Source organism: Apis cerana, linkage group LG2 (genome assembly GCF_029169275.1).
Source record: "Apis cerana isolate GH-2021 linkage group LG2, AcerK_1.0, whole genome shotgun sequence".
NCBI classification, from domain to species: Eukaryota; Metazoa; Arthropoda; class Insecta; order Hymenoptera; family Apidae; genus Apis; species Apis cerana.
In genome coordinates this window covers 9,902,964-9,928,356 of record NC_083853.1, presented here as the reverse complement: position 1 = coordinate 9,928,356, position 25,393 = coordinate 9,902,964, and the positions used below count along the sequence as shown (strand labels likewise).

At 28.1% G+C, this 25,393-nt stretch overlaps 7 protein-coding genes across 9 annotated transcripts; 1 reads left to right on the top strand and 6 right to left on the bottom strand.

Annotated features, from left to right (window-relative positions):
* Position 1: 1 nt before the first annotated feature.
* On the bottom strand, positions 2–2,179 carry LOC107996661 (odorant receptor 85b-like). The gene is made up of 5 exons (XM_017054836.3): positions 876–2,179; positions 705–804; positions 529–639; positions 292–447; positions 2–227 (listed from the first exon to the last, which is right to left on the bottom strand). The coding sequence occupies exons 1-5, from the start codon at positions 1,646–1,648 to the stop codon at positions 177–179; spliced, it is 1,191 nt and encodes a 396-aa protein (XP_016910325.2). The 5' UTR covers positions 1,649–2,179; the 3' UTR covers positions 2–176.
* Positions 2,180–2,322: 143 nt separating this feature from the next.
* LOC107996651 (odorant receptor 4-like) lies at positions 2,323–4,406 on the bottom strand. 2 transcript variants are annotated; one of them, XM_017054820.3, is made up of 5 exons: positions 3,419–4,406; positions 3,230–3,329; positions 3,045–3,155; positions 2,829–2,984; positions 2,323–2,762 (listed from the first exon to the last, which is right to left on the bottom strand). In XM_017054820.3, the coding sequence occupies exons 1-5, from the start codon at positions 4,189–4,191 to the stop codon at positions 2,712–2,714; spliced, it is 1,191 nt and encodes a 396-aa protein (XP_016910309.2). In that variant the 5' UTR covers positions 4,192–4,406; the 3' UTR covers positions 2,323–2,711. The 2 variants fall into 2 exon arrangements, with proteins under 2 accessions (XP_016910309.2, XP_016910306.2); XM_017054817.3 differs by having other exon boundaries at positions 2,829–3,155.
* Positions 4,407–5,101: 695 nt separating this feature from the next.
* Positions 5,102–7,787, bottom strand: LOC107996660 (uncharacterized). The gene is made up of 5 exons (XM_017054834.2): positions 6,832–7,787; positions 6,637–6,736; positions 6,461–6,571; positions 6,242–6,397; positions 5,102–6,169 (listed from the first exon to the last, which is right to left on the bottom strand). Exons 1-5 carry the CDS (start codon positions 7,602–7,604, stop codon positions 6,119–6,121), a joined length of 1,191 nt encoding a protein of 396 aa, XP_016910323.1. The 5' UTR covers positions 7,605–7,787; the 3' UTR covers positions 5,102–6,118.
* Positions 7,788–10,119: 2,332 nt separating this feature from the next.
* LOC133665621 (odorant receptor 4-like) lies at positions 10,120–11,695 on the bottom strand. The gene is made up of 5 exons (XM_062071069.1): positions 10,923–11,695; positions 10,733–10,832; positions 10,546–10,656; positions 10,327–10,482; positions 10,120–10,261 (listed from the first exon to the last, which is right to left on the bottom strand). The coding sequence occupies exons 1-5, from the start codon at positions 11,693–11,695 to the stop codon at positions 10,211–10,213; spliced, it is 1,191 nt and encodes a 396-aa protein (XP_061927053.1). The 3' UTR covers positions 10,120–10,210.
* Positions 11,696–12,295: 600 nt separating this feature from the next.
* On the bottom strand, positions 12,296–14,315 carry LOC107996666 (odorant receptor 30a). The gene is made up of 5 exons (XM_017054840.3): positions 13,435–14,315; positions 13,003–13,102; positions 12,822–12,932; positions 12,587–12,742; positions 12,296–12,511 (listed from the first exon to the last, which is right to left on the bottom strand). The coding sequence occupies exons 1-5, from the start codon at positions 14,313–14,315 to the stop codon at positions 12,458–12,460; spliced, it is 1,302 nt and encodes a 433-aa protein (XP_016910329.2). The 3' UTR covers positions 12,296–12,457.
* Positions 14,316–15,565: 1,250 nt separating this feature from the next.
* LOC107996657 (odorant receptor 30a-like) lies at positions 15,566–17,603 on the bottom strand. Its single transcript, NM_001328478.1, is given in 5 exon segments — positions 15,566–15,789; positions 15,859–16,014; positions 16,101–16,211; positions 16,291–16,390; positions 16,725–17,603. Coding segments are annotated over 5 exon segments (1,203 nt in total). The 5' UTR covers positions 17,507–17,603; the 3' UTR covers positions 15,566–15,735.
* Positions 17,604–18,090: 487 nt separating this feature from the next.
* Positions 18,091–23,986, top strand: LOC107996665 (aquaporin AQPAe.a-like). 2 transcript variants are annotated; one of them, XM_062071071.1, is made up of 7 exons: positions 18,091–18,305; positions 18,392–18,567; positions 18,675–18,818; positions 19,103–19,336; positions 19,423–19,503; positions 19,807–20,021; positions 23,446–23,986. In XM_062071071.1, exons 1-6 carry the CDS (start codon positions 18,155–18,157, stop codon positions 20,008–20,010), a joined length of 990 nt encoding a protein of 329 aa, XP_061927055.1. In that variant the 5' UTR covers positions 18,091–18,154; the 3' UTR covers positions 20,011–20,021; positions 23,446–23,986. The 2 variants fall into 2 exon arrangements, with proteins under 2 accessions (XP_061927055.1, XP_016910328.2); XM_017054839.3 differs by lacking the exon at positions 23,446–23,986 and adding an exon at positions 20,089–20,457 and having other exon boundaries at positions 18,093–18,305.
* The last annotated feature ends 1,407 nt before the right edge of the window (positions 23,987–25,393 follow it).

The window sequence follows — 25,393 nt, the reverse complement described above, 5'->3', positions numbered from 1 at the left end:
GATATATTCGTTTCGTTATGGCAAATATAAGACAAATACAAAAATTTATCACACGTTGGAGTAATAAAGTATATAACATTTGATAGAAACAAGTTATTATACATAGTTCACTATTTCATTTTTGGATAATTTCAAGCGTATGGTAAATTTTATATTTTTCTCATAAATGTAAAATCTTAAGTAACTTGTTGCAATATATTCATGTATCCCACAGCACTCTTAATGATCTAAAAAATAAGTAGCAACATGTGCAAAAAGTAAGAATACACAAGTCTACGTTTTGATACTTACACTAGTAAACGTGACTAAGGATACGTCCACAAGTCTTCCTGCAGTGACTTTTATTGGATAATTCGACATAATGATCAACAGTATCAAGCTGCGTGCCTTTTTTGTAGGTAATCGATACCATTTCAATGTATTGCACGTTTTTCTAACACTCTCGCTCTATCAAACATAAAATTCCTGATAAATATACTAACAAATTAATATTTTGTATATTTTTTTTCACGAGTAATAATAGATTACTTCGTCGACCAGAAGTTGACCGACATAGCATATCGAGAAGGTGCCAAAGACGCAAGTTGTTTGCAAGGCAACGTAAGCTATTATAGCCATGGCATCGCTGTCTTCCCATTCCTAAAAGACAATATAGTTACTGAAATTACCATCACTTTCGATATAATGCATCGAATCTTTCGTACCACGATTATGCAGTAACCAAGTATACACGTAATCAGTACTCCGACAAAAATTTCGATAAGATAAACATAGGGTACGAATTGATCAACGTGATTCAAAAATCTGAAACGTAATTTCTATCACAATGATTCTATCCTACAATTACCCGTAAATTTTTCCCCTTCGAAACTCACTCTTTGATCCTCGTCTGATACTCAACGATATGCACGATCTTCTCCTGCACAACTCGTTCATCATTGTCATTCGTAAGATCCATCAGTTTGTTGGTCAAGATTCTTAGCAAACCGCACATATGCATGCACACCATCAAGCAAGCACTCTTAATGCCGCATACAGCTGTATGAGTGACAAACCCGCCGAGTATTTGCAGGGTAAAGATTATCTCGTAGTTCGGGGTAACTTGCTCGTCCAAGGAGCCGAAGTAACCCGGACAAGGTAACAATCTTATAGTCACGTTGTTGGGTAAAACGATTCTACCTTTCGAAAGTGGAAGAATCGCCCTGTACAAGAAACCTCCACCGTATATAGTGATCGCTACTATCATCGTCAGCTTGTGCTCGATGGACGCCCTCTCGCTGAAAATTCGTCGATTCTCTTGCGTGGCTGTCGACCAATCCTTCTTTATCTCGTCCAATAATTTACTAAGCTCCTTCGTCCGTCGTAATATAATCGTATATTTAGTCATTTGTGCTATACTGTTGATGTGTGGCATCAGCATTTTGATCTTTTTCCTTCCATTTCTCTCTTTCAGAAATACGTACAGAAGGCCTGGAATCAAGACTAGCAACGGCAGCAAATACGAGAAAAAAATTGTAAAGGAATTTAAAACTTTGGAAAACGCGGAAGAGGGGACGTTCAATGGCCAATAGCCGAGCATTCTCGAGAGCGGATATGCGAACCAAAAGGTATGGTTTATGCCTTCTTTAGCGTTTCTGATTTGGACCATTTTTCAATCGAATGAAAACTTTGTTTATGACTGATTTTATTGCATACGACGAAACTTCATGGAAGTTTTGCGCTTGCGTACATGAAATGTTAAATATGTATGCAAATTTAAAAATGAATCGATGTTATTGAAACTGAGGGATTGTTGAATAGCGGTTTGAATTTTTACGAAATGATGAGAAAATTGGTTGAAATTGTACGTTTATGTATACTTTGAATTGAACGTTGAACTTCCTGTACGGCTGAAAAGTTTCATTACAGCAATTGATGGTTTTTTATAGTGTTCATCTTTTCAACGGATATGTGAACAGTTTTTTTTAGAATAATTTAAAAATATATATAAAAAATAATTTAAAAGTATACATATTAAATGTTTTAAAATATTTGAAATAATATTTTATATACGTACAATAAATTTATAAAAAAGTTTAATATTTATATGCTTCTATTATTATTCGAAATTGCAGTAAAATAATACTTTTGTAATTTTTTGTAATTTTCCAGAAAAGTTTTGCGAACTTTATGAGACAAATGATTATGATCGTAGCATGCAGATGTGGCTAGTATTCATTGAGGATGAGTTTTTTTCATAATTATGAAATTCAATTATTGAAATTCTACATTAAAATTAAAATTACATTAAAATTGAAGGAAACTATAATGAAAAAGGTTTTAAAATTCGATCTTACAGAAGAGTGAATGTATAGTATAAAGACAAACATGTAATAGTGCTATCAGTCAAGTATTCAAATGTGTCATGCATGCTATTTTAACAAATAATTTATTAATATATATACAAATACCTATGCTTAAATGGTAAGTAATATGATAAATGTCATATGCAAAGTAGAATTATATTATGATTATTAAAATTTTAAAAGAATACAAAATATTATAATCACTACTTTTAAAATATCTAATACATAATAGAATATTTAATTAATTGATTAATAATAATTTAAATATGTGAAAATATTTTTATGTCAATTCTAAATATTGCTATCGAGAATATTTCTGTCTCTAATTGTATTTTACGAACTTTTATAGATAACAGGATAAAAGGATTAGGTAACTTCTCGTAACATATTTAAATAACCCATTGCAGCCTTCATGACCTAGAAAATATATTTCGCAGAATGTATAAAATTTGAAGATAAAAAAGTAACTTTCTTCATACTTACATCGGTGAAGGTGGTTAAAGATACATCTACCACTTTGGCCGCTGTCAGTTTTATAGGATAATTAGACATAATTATTATCAGTATCAAACACCGGGCTTTTCTTGTCGGAAAATGATACCAGTTTAACGTGATGCATGTTCTCGCTAAATTATTGCTCTGAAAATATAAATTCATATTAAAATAAATAATAATACGCGACAATGCAGTTTGTACTACTTCGTCGAGGAGTAGTTGACCAATGTAACAGACTATGTATGTAACAAAAATACAAGTCCCTAATAGCATAAAATGCACCACTATAGCAATAATATTATGATTTTCCCATTCCTGAAAAACATTGATTTTATTATAAAAATGTTATATCTTTCTTTCATATTTTCAATTTCATTTCCTACTCGTACCAGAATAATGCAATATCCTATGAAACATATAAGACAAGTGTTACAGCTGATTTCGTAAAAACAAAAATATTGCGTGATCAGTTCTGTATTACCCAAAAATCTGAAAGAGAGCGATGAAGCACGACATAAGTAATCTAATATTTGACATATTTCTCATTTTCAGATAGACATTCCAATTTTTCAATTTACCTTTTGATCTTCGTTTGATATTCCACGATATCCACAATCTTCTCCTGCATGATATTCTCGCTGATAATCGATCCATCCGCAAGATTGATCATTTTTCTCCTTAAAATCTTCAACAAACTGCACATATGGAGAGAAAGCATCAAGGAAATTCCGATAGTGCCACTGAGAACTGTATAAATGAAAAATCCAGCCAATAGTTGCAGCATAAAGATCATCTCATAGTATGGGCTAACTAATTCGTTAAAAAAAGTAAAATAAGTTGGACAAGGGAGTAGTCTTATGGTAACGTTATTCGGTAGAATAATTTTTCCTTTCAAAAGTGGAAGAACCATTCGATAACCGAGGCCACTGGTATACATGATGACAACTATTATCAGCATTATTCGTTGACCGATCCTCGAATTCGTGATAAAGACAAATCGATCTTCGGGCGTGGCGGTCAACCAATCTTTTTTTATTTCGTGTATAGCTATCCTCAACTCGTTCGCTCTGTTCAGCGTGATCGCGTACTTGAACACCTGATTCAAAGTGTTGGTGAGCAACATGAACAGATTTATTTTCCTTCTTCCATTCTTCTCTTTTAGGAACATGACCAAAATGCACGGAACTATGATACACATTTGCAAGAAAATGGAGAAAAAAATTATAAACCATTTTCGTATCTTCGAGCTCAAAGAAGATTCGATAACAATTGGCCAAGCAGCGATTATTTTCAAGAACGGTTGCGCGTAGAACGCTTGCTTCAAATCTTTTTCCATGTACTTCGTTTCCATTATTTCTTCCCGATGATTGAGAGTTCGTGAACATTACTCTATGTCTGAATGATAAAAGTGCATTCTGTACATTGCGCGTGCGTTTATAAAATATATAATATCGAATTTAGCATGGAATAACAGTTATTTCAATGATGTTGTAAAATCATATATTATATAGATTTATGTAGGAATCGGCAGATGCGCAGAAAACGATTCAAATTATGATACTTATACCTTGCATGCGCAATAGATTGCAGATTAGATTCCCAGGTTTTTTGATCATAGATGGTAGATCTCTTTCACGAGCAATTTTATATGGAGAAATATAACTTGTTGTAGTTAAAAAAGTAAGTATTTATTAAGAGATATTTAAGTATTTACCATCGTAATATTTCAATAATAATAATTCAATTGTGATTATAATAATTATAATATTTGTTTGATGATATTCCAGAAAACATATTCCAGAAAACATATTCTCATATTCTCAAGGCTTATTGAATAATTATAAAGAACCAATAGAGTATTTAGAATTTATGAAATAAAATATGCAACTATAAATCTGTCATGATCAATCATAGAATATGATCAATCAAGCATAGTATGATCAAGATACAAATTATAAAAAGAAAGGCACTAATAGCAGACTCAAAGAATGAAAATTCATGTATAAAAACAATTTACAATTATAAAATGTTTTTTTCATAAAATTAACAAATAGACAATGAATAAACTATATTATGCTATATCATAAATGTAACGTTATATTCTTTTAGCAAAACTCGATTGCTTTCAGATGAGATTAAAATTGAACATCAACATGATCATGCAAATCCAGGTTGTGCCATTTGCAAAGTGCTTCCATTCTTCTATCGGTTAAGTTAGCAATGCATCGTCGCAAATTGAGAGAGGCGATCAAATTGTAAGTCCCACTATTCAAAATAATGTAGACAACGTATTATAAGACTTGGTGATGAAAATTTGTAAGACATAAATATCTGAAAAATATTCCCCTTAACAATTCTTTCTGATATCTAAAACAAAATGTGATAAAGCAGAACACTGATATAACCAAAGTTCAAATATATATATTGTGAAAAATCAGTCGATTTATTCATCATTAATGTCTTGTTCTACATCTATTTTGTCCAATTTGCAATAAATATTAAGATAATTCATGATATTTTCTATTTTCTTGTCCATATAATAATTTTAAAATATTTTAAAAAATATATATGTTGTATATATATTTTGTATACATAATAATTATGAAAAAATTTAATATTTAATTTATTGCATTATATAAATTCACAAAATTTTTTTGTAATTTGTAATAATTTTCTGGAAAAGTTTTGAAAAATTTATTAGAATAATGAAGAGATGGATAATCATCATTATGAACAGATATGAAAAACTCAGCATTCATAGGAAGTATTTTTTAATTATAGAAAATTATTGAAATTTTGCATAAAAAAATGGAAATAATATAAAAACAATTTCAAAATACTTTGTACAATTTTACAATAGAGTGAAAATGTATTTGAAAACATTTCTTCAGGATTATTTTCAACTGCAATGTATCACATAAGTATATATTGTAACAAATATAATTTGTTGATCCTTTTTTTACATATATATATTAAATATATTTGAAAAAAAATTGCCATAATAATAAATTATGTGCATGTATAAAAAAAAATATAATTAGACTATGAGTATAAGAAATTATATATAAAAGGAGATAACAATATTAAAATATTGTAATTACTATTTTTAAAATATTTTTGTTTTTAAAATAAGATCAATTAGTTTGCAATAATAATTTAAATATATGTGAAAAAAATGTGATTGAGGAAACATTTTTACGTTTTTTCTAAGTGTTGTGATCAATATAATATTTCTATATATATTGAAACATATTATTTCATAAGTTTAAGTGATAATATTAAATAACTTCTCGTAACATATTTAAATAACCCATTGCCGCCTTCATAACCTAAAAATATATTTCGCAAGATGTACGATATTTAAAGATAAAAATTTATATAATAATTTTCTTCGTACTTACATCGGTGAAGGTGGTTAAAGATACGTCCACCACTTTAGCCGCCGTTAATTTTACAGGATAATTGGACATAATAATCATCAATATCAAACATCGGGCCTTTCTTGTCGGAAAATGGTACCAACTTAACGTGATGCACGTTTGTGCTAAGTTATTACTCTGAAAAGAATGTTCAAGACAAATTTTTGTTAAAATGAATAACGATAAAAATGGAATTTATACTTCGTCGAGGAGAAGTTGACCGATGTAACAGACTATATATATAATAAAAATACATGTCCCTAACAGCATAAAGTGGACCACTATAGCGGCGATATTATGGTTTTCCCATTCCTGAAATGAAGCAACAATCGTAAAAATATTCTATTTCCTTTTATATTCTCAACTTTATTCCCTACCAGAATAGCACTGTATCCTATGAAACACATAAGACACATGTTACAGCCAATATCGTAAAAACAAAAATACTCGGTGATCAGTTCTGCGTTACCCAAAAATCTGAAAAAAAAAAAAAAAAAAAGAAAAAAAGAACACGATATACCACATCTGACACTTTTTATTTTTCAACCAATATATTTCAATTTTTCACTTACCTTTTGATTTTCGTTTGATATTCCACGATATCCACAATCTTTTCCTGCATAATATTCTCGCTGGTAATCGATCTATCCGTGAGATTGGCCATTTTCCTCGTTAAAATCTTCAATAAACTACACATATGAAGAGAAAGCATCAAAGAAATCCCAACGGTGCCATTAAGGACAGTATAACTGAAAAATCCAGCCAATAGTTGCAGCATAAAGATCATCTCGTAGTATGGGCTAACTAATTCGTTAAAAAAGGTAAAGTAAGTTGGACAGGGGAGCAGTCTTATGGTAACGTTATTCGGCAGGACAATTTTTCCTTTTAAAAGTGGAAGAAGCATTCGATAACCGAGACCGCTGCTATACACGGTAACAGCCACTATCAACATCACTCTTTGACCGATCTTTGAATTTGCCGCAAAAATCCATCGGTCCTCTGATGTGGCAGTCAACCAATCGTTTTTTATCTCGTTCATGGCTATCGCTAATTCGTTAGCTCTGTTCAACGTGACCACATATTTGAACAATTGATTCAGAGTGTTAGTAAGCAATTTGAACAGATTTATCTTTCTCTTTCCGTTCTTCTCTTTTAAGAGCACGACCAAAATGCACGGACCCACGATACATATTTGCAAGAAAAAGGAGAAAAAAGTTATGAACCAATTTCGTATCTTCGAACTCAAAGGGGATCCGATAGGAATTGGCCAAACGCCAACTATCTTTAAAAACGACTGCGCGTAGAAGATTTGCTTCAGATCTTTTTCCGTGTGTTTTGTTTCCATTATTTCCTTTCAATAGTTAAGAGTTCGAGAACATTACTGTGATAAAATGGTAGCAGCTACATTGCGCGTACGTTTATAAAATATATAATATAGAATTTAGCATGGAATAGCAGTTATTTCAACGATGTGGCAGAATTATATGTTTGGATTCAAGTAGGAATTGGCAGATGCGCAGAAAACGCTTCAAATTATAAACTTATACCTTGCATGCGCAATCCAGGTTAGTTTCTCATGTTTTCTGGTCATAGATAGTATAGATCTCTTCTACGTGCAATTTTTTTGGAAAAGAATAACGTTGTGATATTATTTGCATCATAATATTAATAAAAAAATTTAGTGATATGCCGAATAAATCAATTGTGATACCAAAATCGTAATGTTCGTTGGATTATATTTCAGAAAACTTTTTATTTTTATATTATCAAAACTTTAAAGGATATTATAGTAAATAATTATAAGAAATTAAATAATGTTATGATAAAATATAGTTATGTTTGTTTCAATAAAACACACAGTAAATAGCGATAATAATGAAAGACCGTCATAAATCAGACTTTTATTATCATTCTCAAAACATTTTTTTATTTTTCTGTGCTCAAAATAATAGTACAAAAATGATATCACATATGTTATATTATTACTTAATCACTTTATTTATCTATAATTTTTTTTTAAAACATTTGAAATCTTTCATTCTCATTATACTATCATTGTTTGCAAAAAATTTGGTTATGCTGGCAAAATTTTGTAAATCTTAATAATTTTTTTCTTTTTTCAAAAATTTTCATTAGAATATATTGATTATTAATAATTATGAAAATACATTAATGAAGTCCATATGATTGAAACAAAATATTATTCAATGATTTGACATCTTTCCATTTCTAAAAACATAGATTTATTTGTTTCTTTTTCATCTCATTTTTCTTGTTGATAAATAATATTTTTTGCTATAACATAACAAAGAGAAATATATAATAATATAACCAAGAATTCTCTGATGTTCACTGATTTCCCAATTTGTACAACGAATCTAGAATAAATTTTTTATCATGAAATAAAAACATGTATAAGTCAATATCATAGCTAATCATAGGAAAATGTTCTTTGTATGTATAATATAATTCAAAAAGCAGAATCCTAAATTAAAAAGTGCAATATATAAAAATAAGAAATATTTTTATAAAAAAAATATTATTATATAAAATTAAAACAAATAAAACGAAAAACAAATCAGTGTTATATAGTGTTATGTTTTTTAATCAAACGTTATACTTATGTAATATTTTTACTTGATTGCTTTCAGATGAGATTGAATGATGTTAATAACACGATCATGCAAATCCCGATTATCCCATTTGCAAAGTGTCTCGATCTTTCTATTGGTATAACCTCGAACAGACTGCAGCAGTGCATCGTTATAGAGGCAATCAAATGTAAGTCCCACAATTCCTAGACAAAATAATACTGCTAATGAATATTTGCAAAACGAAAATCATCTCGTAAATCAGCGAATCCTCGATAATGAAGAAAACATAATCATTCAAATAAGTCAGTGAATGTTTGTTTTCTTTGAATCTTTTTCTATCAGAAGTAAAATAATATGATAGACAAAGTGGCGATGTAAGACTCAAATATATAAAAATCGGCCGATAATAATTGCAATATTCATCATTATCAATTAATCTTTTTTGCATTCCACATCTTTATATTTCCATCAAGCAAAATCGAATTTTCTTTATGTTTATGATTTAATAATCGTCAAAAGTCTGAAAATTTGTGCAGATATCATCTTATCTGTTTCGATTTCGTAATAGAAATAAGTATAAATTATTCATGATAATAACAAGAGAAAAAATAATTATTTGAAAAAAATAATTATATTACCGCACATTTGTAATAAAATGCGCAGTAGTTACATTGCGCATGCGTTTAAAAAATATAATTTTATTATTTATAAAATATTAATATTATTAATATTATTTATAAAATTTATATATAATATAATATAAAATATTATAAAATATATAATATACAATTTAGCATGGAATATCAATTATTTTAATGTTACGAATATAATATTAAGAATTACGTTTAGGTTTATAGGAATCAACAGATGCGCAGAAAATTATGAACTTCTACCTTGCATGCGCAATCTAGGTTAGTTTTTCGTGTTTTCTGGTTACGGATGATTTCTTTTACGTGCAATTTTTTTTAAAAAGAATAACATTAGTTGTGATATTATTTATATTATACTATTAATAAGAAGATTTAAGTGACAATAATTCAATTGTGATATCGTAATATTTGTTTAATATTTCAGAAAATATTTTATTTTCATATTCTTAATGTTTCAAAGAATTACAGTGAATAATTATAAAGAACTTTATGTAAGAAGAAACAAAATGCTATAATTATTGTTTTTAAAATATCTAATACAAAGCAAGATCAAGAGATAGATTTATATAATTTGCAATAATAATTTAAATATATGTGAAAAAAATGTGATCGACAAAACATCATTTTTTATACGTTGTGATCGAAAATATATCTATATCTCAAAACATATAATATTTCAAAAGTGAACATGAAAGTTAACAATAACATTAAGTAACTTCTCGTAACATATTTAAATAACCCACTGCCGCTTTCATCACCTAGAAAATATATTTCGCAGAATATACGAAATTTAAAGATAAAAAGTAACTTTCTTCTTACTTACATCAGTAAAGGTGGTTAAAGATATGTCCATCACTTTAGCTGCCGTTAGTTTTATAGGATAATTGGACATAATAATTATCAATATCAAATATCGGGTTTTCTTTTTTGGAAAACGATACCAATTTAAAGTAATGCACGTTTGTGCTAAATTATTGCTCTGAAAAGAATGTTCAAGACAAATTTGTGTTAAAATGAATAACGATAAAAATGCAATTTATACTTCGTCGAGGAGAAGTTGACCGATATAACAGATTATATATATCATAAGAGTGCAAGTCGCTAATCCCGAAAAGTAAATCACTATACCAGCAATATTATGATTTTCCCATTCCTGAAATAAAAAAGATACTGTTCGTCGTAAAAATATTCCAATTTTCCTTTATCATCTTTGTTTGCTATATACAAACCACAATAATGCTGTATCCTATGAAACATATAAGACACGTGCTACAACCGATATCATAAAAACAAAAATATTGCGTGATCAATTCTGTGTTATTCAAGAATCTGAAAGAGAGCGATGAAAACACAATGTATCACATTCAACATTTTTCATTTTTCAATCAGCCGATGTTCAGATTTCAAATTTTTGTCTACCTTTTGATTCTTGTTTGATATTCGATGATATCCACGATCCTCTGCTGCATTATTTTCTCGCTGATAATCGATCCATCTGTAAGATCGGTCATTTTCCTTGTTAAAATCTTCAATAAACTACACATATGGAGAGAGAGCATCAATGAAATCCCAACTGTGCCATTGAGAACTGTATAAATGAAAAATCTAGCCAGAAGTTGCAGCATAAAGATCATCTCGTAGTATGGACTAATTAATTCGTTAAAAAAAGTAAAATAAGTTGGACAGGGAAGCAGTCTTATGGTAACGTTATTCGGCAGGACAATTTTCCCCTTCAAAAGTGGAAGAACTATTCGATAACCGAGACCACTGATATACATGATGACAGCCATTATCAGCATCATTCGTTTACCGATTCTCGAATTCGTGACAAAGATAAATCGATCTTCGGGCGTGGCGGTCAACCAATCTTTTTTTATTTCGTGTATAGCTATCCTTAATTCCTTCGCTCTATTCAACGTGATCACGTACTTGAACACTTGATTCAAAGTATTGGTAAGCAACATAAACAGATTTATCCTTCTGCTTCCATTCTTCTCTTTCAGGAGCACGTCTAAAATGCACGGAGCCACGGTACATATTTGCAAGAAAAGGGAGAAAGAAATTATAAACCATTTTTGTATTTTCGAGCTCAAAGAAGATTCGATAGCGATTGGCCAAGCACCGATTATCTTTAGGAACGATTGTGCGTAGAACGCTTGCTTCAGATCTTTTTCCACGTACTTCGTTTCCATTATTTCCTTCCGAAGACTAAAAGTTTGTGAACATTATTGTATGTCTGCGATATAACTGTATCCTTTACATTGCGCGTGCGTTTATAAAATATATAATATAAAATTTAGCATGGAATAACAGTTATTTCAACAATGTTGTAGAATTATATGTCTAGGTTCATGTAGGAATCGGCAGATGCGCAGAAAACGATGGCAAATTATGAATTTATATCTTGCATGCGCAATCCAGATTAGTTTCCTGTGTTTACTGATCATAGATGGTATAGATCTGTTTTACGTGAAAATATTTTTTGAAAAAATATAACATTGTAATATTTGTATGATTATATATATAAGAGATTTAATTATTTATGAAGTGTTGTGCAATCATGAGATTTGTTAATATTTCAGTTGTGATATTTAATTTAATTATTGCAGAGAATATTTGTTATTTTTATATCATCAAAGTTTCCAAGGATAAAGTTTCCAGTGAATAATTATAAATTATAAAATAATTTTAAAAGAGAGATTTACAATAAAACTAAAAATAGGTATGTTCCTAATTATGTTTCAATAAAAAAATATTACAAGCTAAAAACATTTATTAACATTCTTAAAACATTTTCTTATTTCTCTTCATTCAAAATAATTAAAATTTATTACAATTATATCATATATTCTATATTAATACTTACTTAATCAATTTTATTTATTTATTACTTTTTTTAAAAAACGTTTAGAAAATTCTTTTTTTTTTTTAGAAAAATCTTCTTTTCCTCATTTTTATACTGTCATTGCTCGCAGAAAATTTAGATATGCTGCTGAAGTTTTAAAAACCTACAATAATTTTTTCATTTTCAAGAATTTTTACAACAATACATTGAAAATAACATAATGTGAAAAATAATTTACATCACAAAATACTCGAAGCGAAAGATCTAACATCTTGGCGCCAGACAGGCTTGATGGTCGACTAGCTCTAAGTATGATTATCCTTATATTTTTCGCTACTTCTGTCGGAAAATCATACCATGGTAGAAAATATGATGTTTGTCCTATTCTTTCACTCTTTTCGATACATAAAATGATATTTTAAGAAGAATGCAATTTAATATACGAAATAAAAAAATTATATAAAGAAATATACCTCTTGTTTGAGACGATCACCAATGAATGATAATATGAAAACATTTACGAACATTGACGTCACTAAAACAAAGTATGTTACCATGCTGAATGTTTTATGATCTTCCCATTCCTAAAAAATATTTATTTGTGTATTTCTTTTTTCTTCTTTTTTTGATTATATATAATTTTCTGTTATATACCACAATCACTCCAAATTCTAAGAAACATATTATGATAGTACAGCCAAGCATTTCCGACAAAAATACGATGCTCAGTGATTTTCCAACTCGTGCAGAATATCTAAAATTTATTCGTATATGCAATAAAATTGGGAGAACAAAAACTTAAATTTATAATTATAAAAATCTTATTTTTAAATAAACAATTTAGAGTCAATCCCAAAGATGTGACGTCCAAGCGACGTAATTCTCCTTCATATATATGACGTCATCAGAGGCCATAAAAGCAGAATCCTGATCACTGAGAGATTTTTACTCGGAGAAAAAGGAGAGTTACGTATAGATGTAAAAATAATAAGAATACTTGTATAAAATTTGTATAAAAAATACAAATAGATAAGAGCAAACATCAGATAATATAATATAATATAGTATAATATAATATAATCTTACTCGATTGCTTTCAGATGAGACTGAATAATGTTAACGATGCGGCTACGCAAATCTCGATTTTTTAAAATCGTCTCGATTCTTCTGTTGGTGACCTCGAACAGACCGCAGCAGTGCATCGTTATAGAAGCGATCAAACTGTAGATCCCATAATTCAAAGACATTATTAAAAAGCTGGTGAACATTTGCACGACAAAAGTTATCTCGTAAGTTGGCGAGTCTTCGATGACGAAGAAAACATAATCGCTCAAGTATGGCAAAGGTATCTGAGTACTGTTGTCCGCTTTCACGATCCTTTCCGATATCAAGGGCAGAATAATGTGATAAGGTAAGGCACCTCCGTAACCGAGGAACAGATACACGATTGTAAAGATTCGACCTATTTTCGCAGTATTCATCATTACCAACCGATCTTCTTCGCATTCCACGTCTCTGTACTGTATCTCCATCTCCATCAAGCAAAATCTGATCTCATTTCTGTTAATCAGAATCGTCCAGATTTTGATGATCGCCAAAAGGCTGAAAACCTGGGCGGCTATCACTTTCATGTATTTAGTCAGATTTTCGCAATCGAAGTAAGTATAAATCACGTGTGGCAATAAGAGGAAACACATGAGAAAAAACACGATTGTTATCTGAATGTAAAATTTAACGTTATTTGAAAACGTGTTCCTCCTTGGCCAAATTCCGACCATTGTCAATAATATTTTAGCCACGCGTACCGTATACTCAGCGTCCGATTTGTAATGAATGTTACGATAATTCCTTATGTTTCTTGTTTTTACGCTCATATCGTCTGATAATAAGAAGTTTTTCCAATCCACTAGGTAGAAAACTCTTTGAACGATTGAGAACAACGAGAAGCAATGGCGTATGATATCCATTGGCGCTTGCGTGGAAAAATGCTGGGTAAAAGAACCGATCGACGGACAAGTTGTTACCGTCTCATCAAAATTTAATAGAAAAATTTTTAAAAGAAGATTCAAAGATTCGAACAATTTGTTCAATACGGTACGAGCTGTATTGTTATCATACGAAATACTTATTGCTACGGAAGTGTAGTGCACATGTTACGATTTACGTCCATTTTGAGGTAAGATCGTACATTTTTCCGCATGAATAAATCGTGATTCAAAGTTTTCTCGTATTTTCATCATTTTCTATAATATCCATGCTATTTTTTCTTTCTTTTTTTGTGTGTAATTTGACCAATTTCTTTTTTATTTTTCTTTTATGTTTTCTCTTCTTGGTTTTTTTCTTTATGATAAGTACACGTCACATTTTGAGAAATAAATAAATCATAAAGAGCAAATTATGATATTGTCACTGACGTGTTTGATTGTATTTATTGTAATAATAGAATATTACCACAGATGGAACACGTAAGTGCACATTTTATTACGTAAAATAAATTATTTACGTAAGGAATTAAAAGCATCATTACAGAGTATCATTTATGGAAATCATCGGTGCTACTATTCGATATGAACTGCGAAAGGTACGAATTTTTTTTTTTAATTAAATTATTATATGTTACAATAGTACAATATAAAGACAATCTTTGCATTATATTTCTGCTTGTCTAAATTTCTACATGATTTATTATTTTTTTATTTATATATATATAAAATACATTAAATAGGAAAATTATTATCTGTTGTGTAATATTTATATTAACCTATACTTAAAATATTTTGTGTAAATTATTGTGTGGTTAAAAATGGTTAAAAATGGTTAAAAAGTGAGAAATTATCACACTGTTGTATTTGATATCAGTCTTCTGTGATAAACTGAATACGTTACATAAATGTTATAATGTAACGAATCGTATTAGATATTATATTGAAAACTTGATTGAAATTTTAACAGTTTTTTGAGAAAATATATATTGAAATATTTATGAGATCAACATTTATTAAAAGATTTAAGTATTTAAAAGAGTTCAGTTATCATGAAATAATTCAATTGTTTAATATTTATTGTATAACTTTACAGAATTACTAATTATTATTTTTTTTCTTTTTTTCCAAAAATGAATAAAAGAACTGCAGTACCCAAAAAAAAATACGATAAATATGACATGATATATAGACAATTACATTTCAATAAAATGAAAATAATGATAAAAATGAAAGAGAGATAAGCAAGACATTTATTACCATTCTCAAAACATTTCCTTATTTTTCTCTACCCAAAGTAATTTCAAACAATTATATTATGTGCATTACATTTATACTTACTCTTAATCATTTCATTCATTTTTCAACTTTTTCAAAACCTTTGGAATCTCTTTTGTGTGAATTTTTATACCGTCATTGCACGCAGAAAATTAAAGTAGGCTGCCGAAGTTTTGCAAACCTACAATAATTTTTTCATTTTTACAACAATAAATGAAAAATATAATAATATATATATATTAAGATTTACATCGCAAAATGCTTGAAGAGAAAGATCTAATATCTTGGCCCCAGACAGACTTGATGGTCGACTGGCTCTAAGTATGATTGTCTTTATATTTTTTGCCACTTCCGTTGGAAAATCGTACCATGGTATGAAATATGATGTTTCTCTTATTCTCTCACTCTTTTTAATATATGAAACGATATTTCGAGAAAAATAAAAATTAACAAATTTATTCGAAACAAGAATAATTGTATTAGAAAATATACCTCTTGTTTGAGACGGTCACCAATAAACGATATTATGAACACATTTACGAAAATTGACGTCATTAAAACAAAATACGTTACTGTGCTCAATGTTTTATGATCTTCCAATTCCTAAAAATATTTTTAATTTTATTTATTCATTTATTTTCTTTTTTTCTACTTTTTTAACTAAATACTATTTTTGTTATACCATGATTACACCAAATTCTAAGAAACATATTATGATGGTGCAACCAAGCATTTCCGATAAAAATACGATGCTCAGTGATTCTCCAACCCGTGCAGAGTATCTAAAATTAAATTTTTATCACGAAATAAAAACATATACAACTATAAAAATCAATAGCCAATCGAATTGACAAATAATCTATCACACACATAAGTGAAAAAGCAGAGTTCTGATGACGTAAAAAAATAGGAGGATCATATAAACGTAAAAACGATAAGTATTTATAAAAAAAGTATTTATAAAAAATTTAAATTTTAAAAAAATGTTATTACATAAAATTAAACAAACAGCCAATGAGCAAATCATATCACTCTATTAAACCAATAAACATAAACTAACAATTACATTTTTTTAGTCAAATATTATGTACAACATAATGTATAATATATACTTACTCGATTGCTTTCAGGTGAGATTGAACGATGTCAATAACACGATCATGCAAATCCCGATTATTCCACTTGCAAAGCGTTTCGATCTTTCTATTGGTAACCTCAAACAGACCGCAACAGTGCATCGTTATAGATGCGATCAAGCTGTAAGTCCCACAATTCGTAGACAAAATAATACTGCTGATGAATATTTGCAATACGAAAGTCATCTCGTAAATCGGCGAATCCTCGATTACGAAGAAAACGTAGTCGCTCAAATAAGGCAATGGTATCTGAGTGGTATTGTCCTCCTTGACGATTCTTTCCGATATCAGGGGCAAAATAATGTGATAGGGCAAAGCGCCGGTATAACTAAGGCTTAAATATACGATTGTGAAGAATCGGCCGATTTTTGCAGTGTTCATCATTACCAACCGATCTTCTTCGCATTCTACGTCTTTGTATTGCATCTCTATCTCCATCAAGCAAAATCGGATCTCCTCTCTGTTAATGATAATCGTCCAAAATTTAATGATCGCCAAAAGACTGAAAATCTGAGCGGCAATCACTTTCATGTATTTGGTCAGATTTTCGCAATCGAAGTAAGTATAAATCACGTGTGGTAGTAAGAGAAAACACATAAGAAAAAAGACAATTCCTATCTGAACGTAAAATTTTACGTTATCTATGAACGTATTCCTCCTAGGCCAGATTCCGATCAGTGTCAATAATGTCTTGGCGACGTGTACTGTGTATTCTGCGTCCGATTTGTAATGAATGTTACGATAATTCGTGGTATTTTCCATCTCCTCGTCTATATCGTTCGATAACACGATTTTCTGATTCTTCTGTGATAGAAAACCTGCTCGATGGAAAACTCTTTGAATGATTGCGAACGAGTGCGAAAAGCGAATGGCGTTGGGCGGCCATTGGCGCTTGCGTGGAAAGCCAAAACTATTGGTCAGCAGCTGTTATTATTTCGTGAAAATTTAATGGGAAAATTTTTTTCGGAAAAAAAGGAAATTCAAAGATTCGAACAATTTATACGCGTCAACTATATTATCAGGCATCAAATGAAATACTTATTGGCCGGAAGTGCAGTACAAGCTACGATTTACTATCCATTTTGAAGCAAGATCGTACACTATCTTGCATAAATAAATCGTGATTCCAAGTTTATCCATATTTTGATCATTTTCTTATAATGTCTCTACGATTTTGTTGCAACATTTTCGCAACAATTTGATCAATTTATGTTTTTTTATGTTTCTTCTTACAGGCAGGAAAATTATCTATAGGGTAGGAGCAGTAATGCTTTCTTTCGACATGAGCTAACGTAACTTATGAATCATTTTGCCACGAGCAATATTTATATAATCTTGATAAATAAAAACATAAAATTTCTTGTTTAATCTTCTTCAACTGCAATTTTCAATCAAGCACTGATTCGAAGAATGCAATTATCATTGACACTCATTGATAAGACAATTTCTTTTCAACTGTATTGCGAAAGCATGATAGCCACCGATGATTATTGTCGTAATTCGAGTATTGATTACAGTACGGTTACGGTAGCTCTCTGGTGTACCATGGAGAACGACAAAAGTAAAAATTTCCAAAATGAGTTTATAGACATTTTATAGACATTATTCGGAATATAACGAAAAAATTTAAACATTTTACGTTTTCAGAATCAGCATGGACGATAGAAAAGGGCACAATGACTATGTTTATAGCTGAGGTGGTAGGCACTGGGATTCTTCTATTCATTGGTTGTATGGGTTCTATTGGGACGATGGGGGCGACATTACCGTCGCCATTACAATCGTCCATGGCGTTTGGTATGACTGTCAATCTTCTAATTATGGTAAATATATATCAGATTTTAAAGAAAAAAGAAAATGACAGATTACGATATTCTTATTATATGTTATCGTAATAATATATCACAATAGAAAATTTTTATTAACATAGATGTTGGGACATATAAGTGGTGCACATTTAAATCCCGCTGTCACGATAGGAGCGGTTATTCTAGGAATTAAAACTATCCCTACAGGAATCCTTTACGCAATTGCGCAATTCATTGGAGCAACTATTGGATATGGACTATTAATGGTACAAATTTTTAATTCATTATATTTTGCACTTCGTTATTTGTCCTTATTATTCAATATGACACTTTTTCATCTACGCATATATAAAATGCATTAAATAGAAAAATTAAACATTATATTAATACTTATTCTTTATTATTTACAATTAAAATATTTTGTGTGGTTAGAAAATGAAAAATTATCACTTATATATATCTTTGACAAAATTTTATGATAAACCGATTACAAGTATGTCATTAGTATAAATGATAGATATTATATTGAACATTTAATTGAAATTTTAAGACGATAACTCCATCTGAATTGTTCAATGATGGACGTTCAAACGAGACAATTGGGCATTGCGTAACAGTTGTGCATCCTGGAATCAGTATCACGCAGGCTATTTTAATCGAAATTCTTTGCACATCCTTTATACTTTGCGCAGCATGCGCCACTTGGGACCCAAGATGTGCCAAAACCACAGATTCTACAGCGATCAGATTCGGTTTCTCCGTTGTTGGAGTTTCACTTGCAGCGGTACACAATTTGAATTAAAAATATATAATTGTTTAAAAAATCAGCATAATTAGAAGAAAAGTAGGAAATATAATTTTTTTTTTTAGAGTCCTTATACCGGTTGTAGTATGAATCCTGCGCGTACTTTCGGTCCAGCTTTTTGGAACGGGAATTGGACAAATCAATGGGTGAGTTTAATTCTAAATAATGAGTTTAATTCTAAAATAAACATAATTTATTTGCCTCTTTAGAGATTTATATAAGTCTTTCTAACATATTATATTTTATATAATCTCTACATCTTCAAGCTTAACCTTCATCGAATATGATAAGAAACAATTCCGCACTTTACGTTTCTCTTATTAACCTTATCGGTTTAGAGATGTTACCTAATAGATTTAAAGAAAAGTGTTGTGTAAATATTGATCCAACTGTGATTAGATTATGTAACGATAATAATTTTTTTTTTTTTTCATAAAAATTTTATCCAGATTTACTGGTTCGGGCCGTGTGCTGGAGCCTTTCTTGGAACATATATTTATGTATATCTTTTTGCGGAGAAGAAAAAGAACAGACATGACGATTGTGTCAGATTTACGGAATTAAAACCAATTAATGATGACACAAATTATAATGAAAAAAGACATGAAAAAGAGGAAAATCTCGAAGAAAATTTAAATACAGAAGCTGTTTAATGATCGTTAAGGTATGATAATACATTATCGATAGTCAATAATAGTCTTCCATCTCTATTTTTGTGATATTCGAAATAGTTAATGACGCCACCACGGATGTCGCTGCACGCTACAAGACACGCACTTTTGTATCTCATTTATTTCATGTTATATTTCTTTTTTCTATTTGTTTTAGAACAAATTTCATATTAATTATACATTCTATCTAATTATATAATATATACTTCTTTATCTGATTACATAAATATAACTCATATTATTTACTTTATATAATATATATATAAATATGCGTATAAAATAATGACTTTAATTATTTTATATTTATTAATAATATAAAAATATATAAGGAAATGGTATATATTTAAATTATTTTATAAGAATTCTCTATTACTAATTAAAAAATTTATTTATTTGTAAACGAAAAATATATTTAAATTATAATTAAAATCAATTGAAGTTAGATAATTTCCTAGATAATAATGATGTTTATAATAATGAAATATTTTTAATAAAACGAAAACAAATTCTATTTAAAACTATTCTATTTTTTCAGTAATTTGAACATTGTCATTGATAATCTAAACGAATTGCAAACAATATACTCATAATTCATATAATTAGAATATAATAACTGTAATAATACACTAGAATATCGCATTACAATTTAAAAATTATTGTAATAATAATAATGTAAAATTAATAATGACATAGTTCATAAAGGCTTTTAAAATTTTATTAATTTGATAATATTTCATTTTTCAAAATTGAATTAATTATGATATATATATATATATTAAAAAATATAAATTCAACTAATTAAAACAGCAATTTTATAAAAATCGAAAAAATTTTATTTTTTCTATTTTTAATTGATTTTTTTTTTTTTATTAAATCATTTTTAATCATTCTTCTTAGTAACAGAAATAAAACTCATTCAAATTTGTAATAAATACATAATCACGTACAATTTTGATGTTTGATAGAAAACTAGATCATCCATACAACGATTGATAAATATAATTTAGAAACGTAGATCTCTGAAAACAAGATTTAAAAATATAAATTGTATCAAGCCATATAAAGACGTTGATCCTTAGCTATAGTTATACTTATTTCTAAATATATTTGATGACCTAGTGATTGCATAAACATTAAATTCACAATATTCAATTCACAATCATCCAAATTATACCAAATTTTACCAAATTATAGTGACAAAATTACAAAATATCTAACTTAACCTAATCTAAGTAAATTTTATTTTTTTAATTGACCATTAGTATATATATATATATATTCCTCTTTATTGTCTAATTAGATTCAATTCCTATTTCTAATCAACTAATTAAAGCAATATAATTGTATATTAAATCTATATGCAGCTATAGAAAGTATTGTTCCGGAATACTTCCATGTGCTTGAGAAAGCAGATTAAAAACGTTAGGAAACACCCGGTCTGCATTTGACTGAATGTATCGACCGACATCCTGTTCTATTCTTGCCTCTTTCAGATTATGTGCACATGTAATACGAACATCTGCGTATTATTTTACATATGTATTTATGTACATATATATCCAGTTTTATAAACCAGTTTCATAGCTTGTCCTTTCATCTGATCTCTTGTTCCCATAAAGTTAGCTCGAAAAATACACAAAAGATTCTGCAGAATTTATGGGAATGTGACATATCTTAGTTATAATATTTTTTAACCGAAATACGATGTCTCTAAACAGCAATACGTATATGAAAAATCGATAGATATGTGAAATCTATATTATGTAATAATATATCCCTTGCATAATAAAAAAAAATGATTTCTCTTGATTTTCTTGATATTGATAATATTAGTATTATATAATATAATAAATGCAATGTATAAATGTAATAAAATTAGTATATCTAAAATTAAAATTTCCATTTTCAATGTTGGAATATTAATTTATTATAATAAATTTATGTAAATATAAAACTGATTTAATCAAATTTAATGATTTATTCTGTTTTGCTTTTCTACAAGTATTGTCAATGAAAATGATAAAGATGTTCATTTGTACAGAGAATATAAATGTCGTTACAATATTCACAAACATATTGCGCCATATGAATCTATTTTTATAATTACACTTTTGAATTATTCCTTCACCTATATTAATTAGTTTCAGTTTTCTACTTTCTAGCAAAAAAATTATTGTAAAAGTTCGTTCGTAATTTAATATATCAAGTATCGATTCTATTATATATATATCTTGCTTCTTCAATGAATATTGAATATCAACACTAACAGATGTCGCAAAACTGTAGGTCCACTTAGGATCGTATACTATATTCTGTTTTAGGGTTCCAATAGAAATACACAAGATACAAAGATAGAATAACATATTAGAAAAAATATACTAATTATACAAATCATTTATAAGTAAAAAATTACTATAATTAGATATTGATTGCTATTTTAAATAATTGAAAAACGAGAGAGAAAAATATAAATATTTTTTTAAATATTATTTCAAGATATTTTTTCTTCTTTATTCTTTATGTTTATATTAATTATGATTTTGCATAAGATTTTAGATCTTTATATTTGTATAATTTTTTTTAACTCGAATTATTATTTTGAATCTCAATTGATATTTAAATTTTATATACATATTATATGTACATAATTATAATCAATATTATATAATTTTTATCGAGTTTCTCAATTACATTATTTTAATAAATATATAAAGCAATGAATTTTTTTATTCTTTTTTATTCATTTTTTTATATTGTATCTTTTTATATTTTATATTGTCAGAATGAAATTTCTTTCTATAATTCATATCATCGAAGAAAAGGATCGAAATAATATCTTTAGTTAACCATGTTCATCTTATATATACATATATATATATGTACATATGCAGAATAATAAAAAAATAATAAAAAAATTTATCTTTAATTATCTTTAATTACATTTAATTATTAAGTTAAGTATATAGAACAAGAGAAAAATTCAATTTTGAGAAATTCAAATTTCATTCAAATATACATATGCTATTAAATTAATATTCCAAAAATATTTTTTAAAATTTTATTTTGTAATTTTAAATAACAATGTTTTATAAATAATTTGTAAGTTGTTTATACTTTATTTTGAATTGTTTCCTGATAAATATATATACCAAAAAGAAAATGTATGAATTGGGACGTGGTGAGGTTGGGTAAGAGAACGTGCCAGAAATCTCGTCGATCAATACTTTGCTTTTCCTTATTTTTTTCAAAAAACGGAATAAATCGCAATGATAGTATCATTGAACAATAGTTTGTAATATGAAGAACACAATTATATCGGTTACTATTATATAAGCAATAGAAAAAGTATTAAAATCATAAATCAAAAGAAAATGCGCATTAAATACCGGGTGCCGGTGCAATTTCTCGAACTTTCAGCACTGCGACGCCACATGCCTATATAAGAGGATCACCCGGCGTGGCTCAACGCATTTGTAAATCAGTTTCCAGAGCAGTCAGAAGTGGCGTTCAAAGTGTGCAGAAGTGTGAAAATTTCTTCCTCCACTATGTTTATAGTTAATTCATCATTTCTTGTAAGTTGTTTGTTTTATAATATATTTCAAATTTTTATTTAATCATGTTGATTTGAATGATCTTACTAACCTAATCTCCAATATTTTTTTTTTATGTATGTTATTTATAAGATTTATAAGATTTATTTATAAGATTTATATTCATCATTTTATATTTCTAAGAATGACATATATATATGCTTTAATTACTTTAGTCTCACAGAATCTTTATGTCTAACTACGTAGTTATTGCTTTCAAACCTAACCTCAAAAAAAACTGTATGATATTTCAATTCTATACCAAAAATATTTTAACATGACTATTTTTTTTGTGTTATACCATATATTTTTTAGGCCAGCTTTTCAATCGAAAAAAAAAATTATTATTAAATTATTTGGACAAGTTTCATATTGAACTTCAATATGTTTCCTATTATATGATTCCTATTATAATATAATCTATTATAATCTATTTTTTCATTTATATTTTATAAGAATAATAATTCAAGTTCACTTAAATTAAAACTTATCATTTTATTTTTTTTCTTATATTTATATTAGTTTTTTGTGAATATTTGTGCAAATATTGATAATCGCTTACTTCCGATCAATTATTTTACCGAAAGTACATTTCCGGTAAAAAAAACACTGGTTTCTGATTTTTCAGAAAGCATTTCATATTTTTCTATTTCTGAAATGCTTTAATCTTATTATCGTGTATTTATAAATTATTGTTACTTAAAATTCGTACATTATTACATTTGAATTAATCATAGTTATAAATCATTACATGATTCGAATTAAATAAATGAGAAAACTAATTATTATATTCATTTTTAATATATAATTTTTTATATTAAATTGGTATGAATGTTTTCTTTTTTTTATCTTTTGTTTTTACTGATGGCTTTACTCTTGCATTTCAGGGCAATAATATCATTATTGCAATATCATCTACGAAATTGAAAATTCTCCATTTCACCAAAGAAGACACATGAATTTTCAAGAATGGAATTATTGAAGAAAGAAAAAAAGAATGGCTCAACGTATTCATAAAGAAATTTTCGTTGAGTTTGGATGCAGCGAATATTCAATTCCACCAACTGATCATATTTCTTCTATTATTGCGATCTACAACATGACATGAAAATAGACGAATGGATTGAGAAGTTGGATTATTTACGGTGGGTATTATAGTTTATAAGTTGGTTATTTGGATTTTTTAAATGGAGTTTTTCTTTGAAAGTAGATTTTTGGTTTGAGCTTTTGAAAATTTTCTCCACAATATTACTTTTGTTTTACAATAAAAATACAAATGAAATGTATTAACATTAAAATGATCAATTATACTAAACAACATTTAGTAATTGAATTTAATAAGAAGATTTTATAAATAAAGTAAAACAAGAGTAATAAAGTGAACAGTTATTTGATATTTATGCAATTAAAATAAATTGTGGAATATCCTATATATTATTTTCAATAATATAATATTTAATATATTGAAGTGAAAATTTTACAATTTTTATGAATTATTATAAATATTTTATTTATGATTTTTCGAATTTTAATATTATTTCATGAAATTATTCTATGAAAACGTTTTTAAATATAGAAAACGATAGAAAATTTAAATTATAAAATTTGGGGGGTAACATTATTTTTCTTCCATGATCGTTTCTATTTAACTGTTTTACTCGCTGGTCCTTCTGTTTTCATGATTTTAATGATTCCTTCGGACGCCAGGTGTTTCTACTTAAAAACAAGATATGTAATAAATTTGATCGTAAAAGAGGATTACGGAACAAATGAAA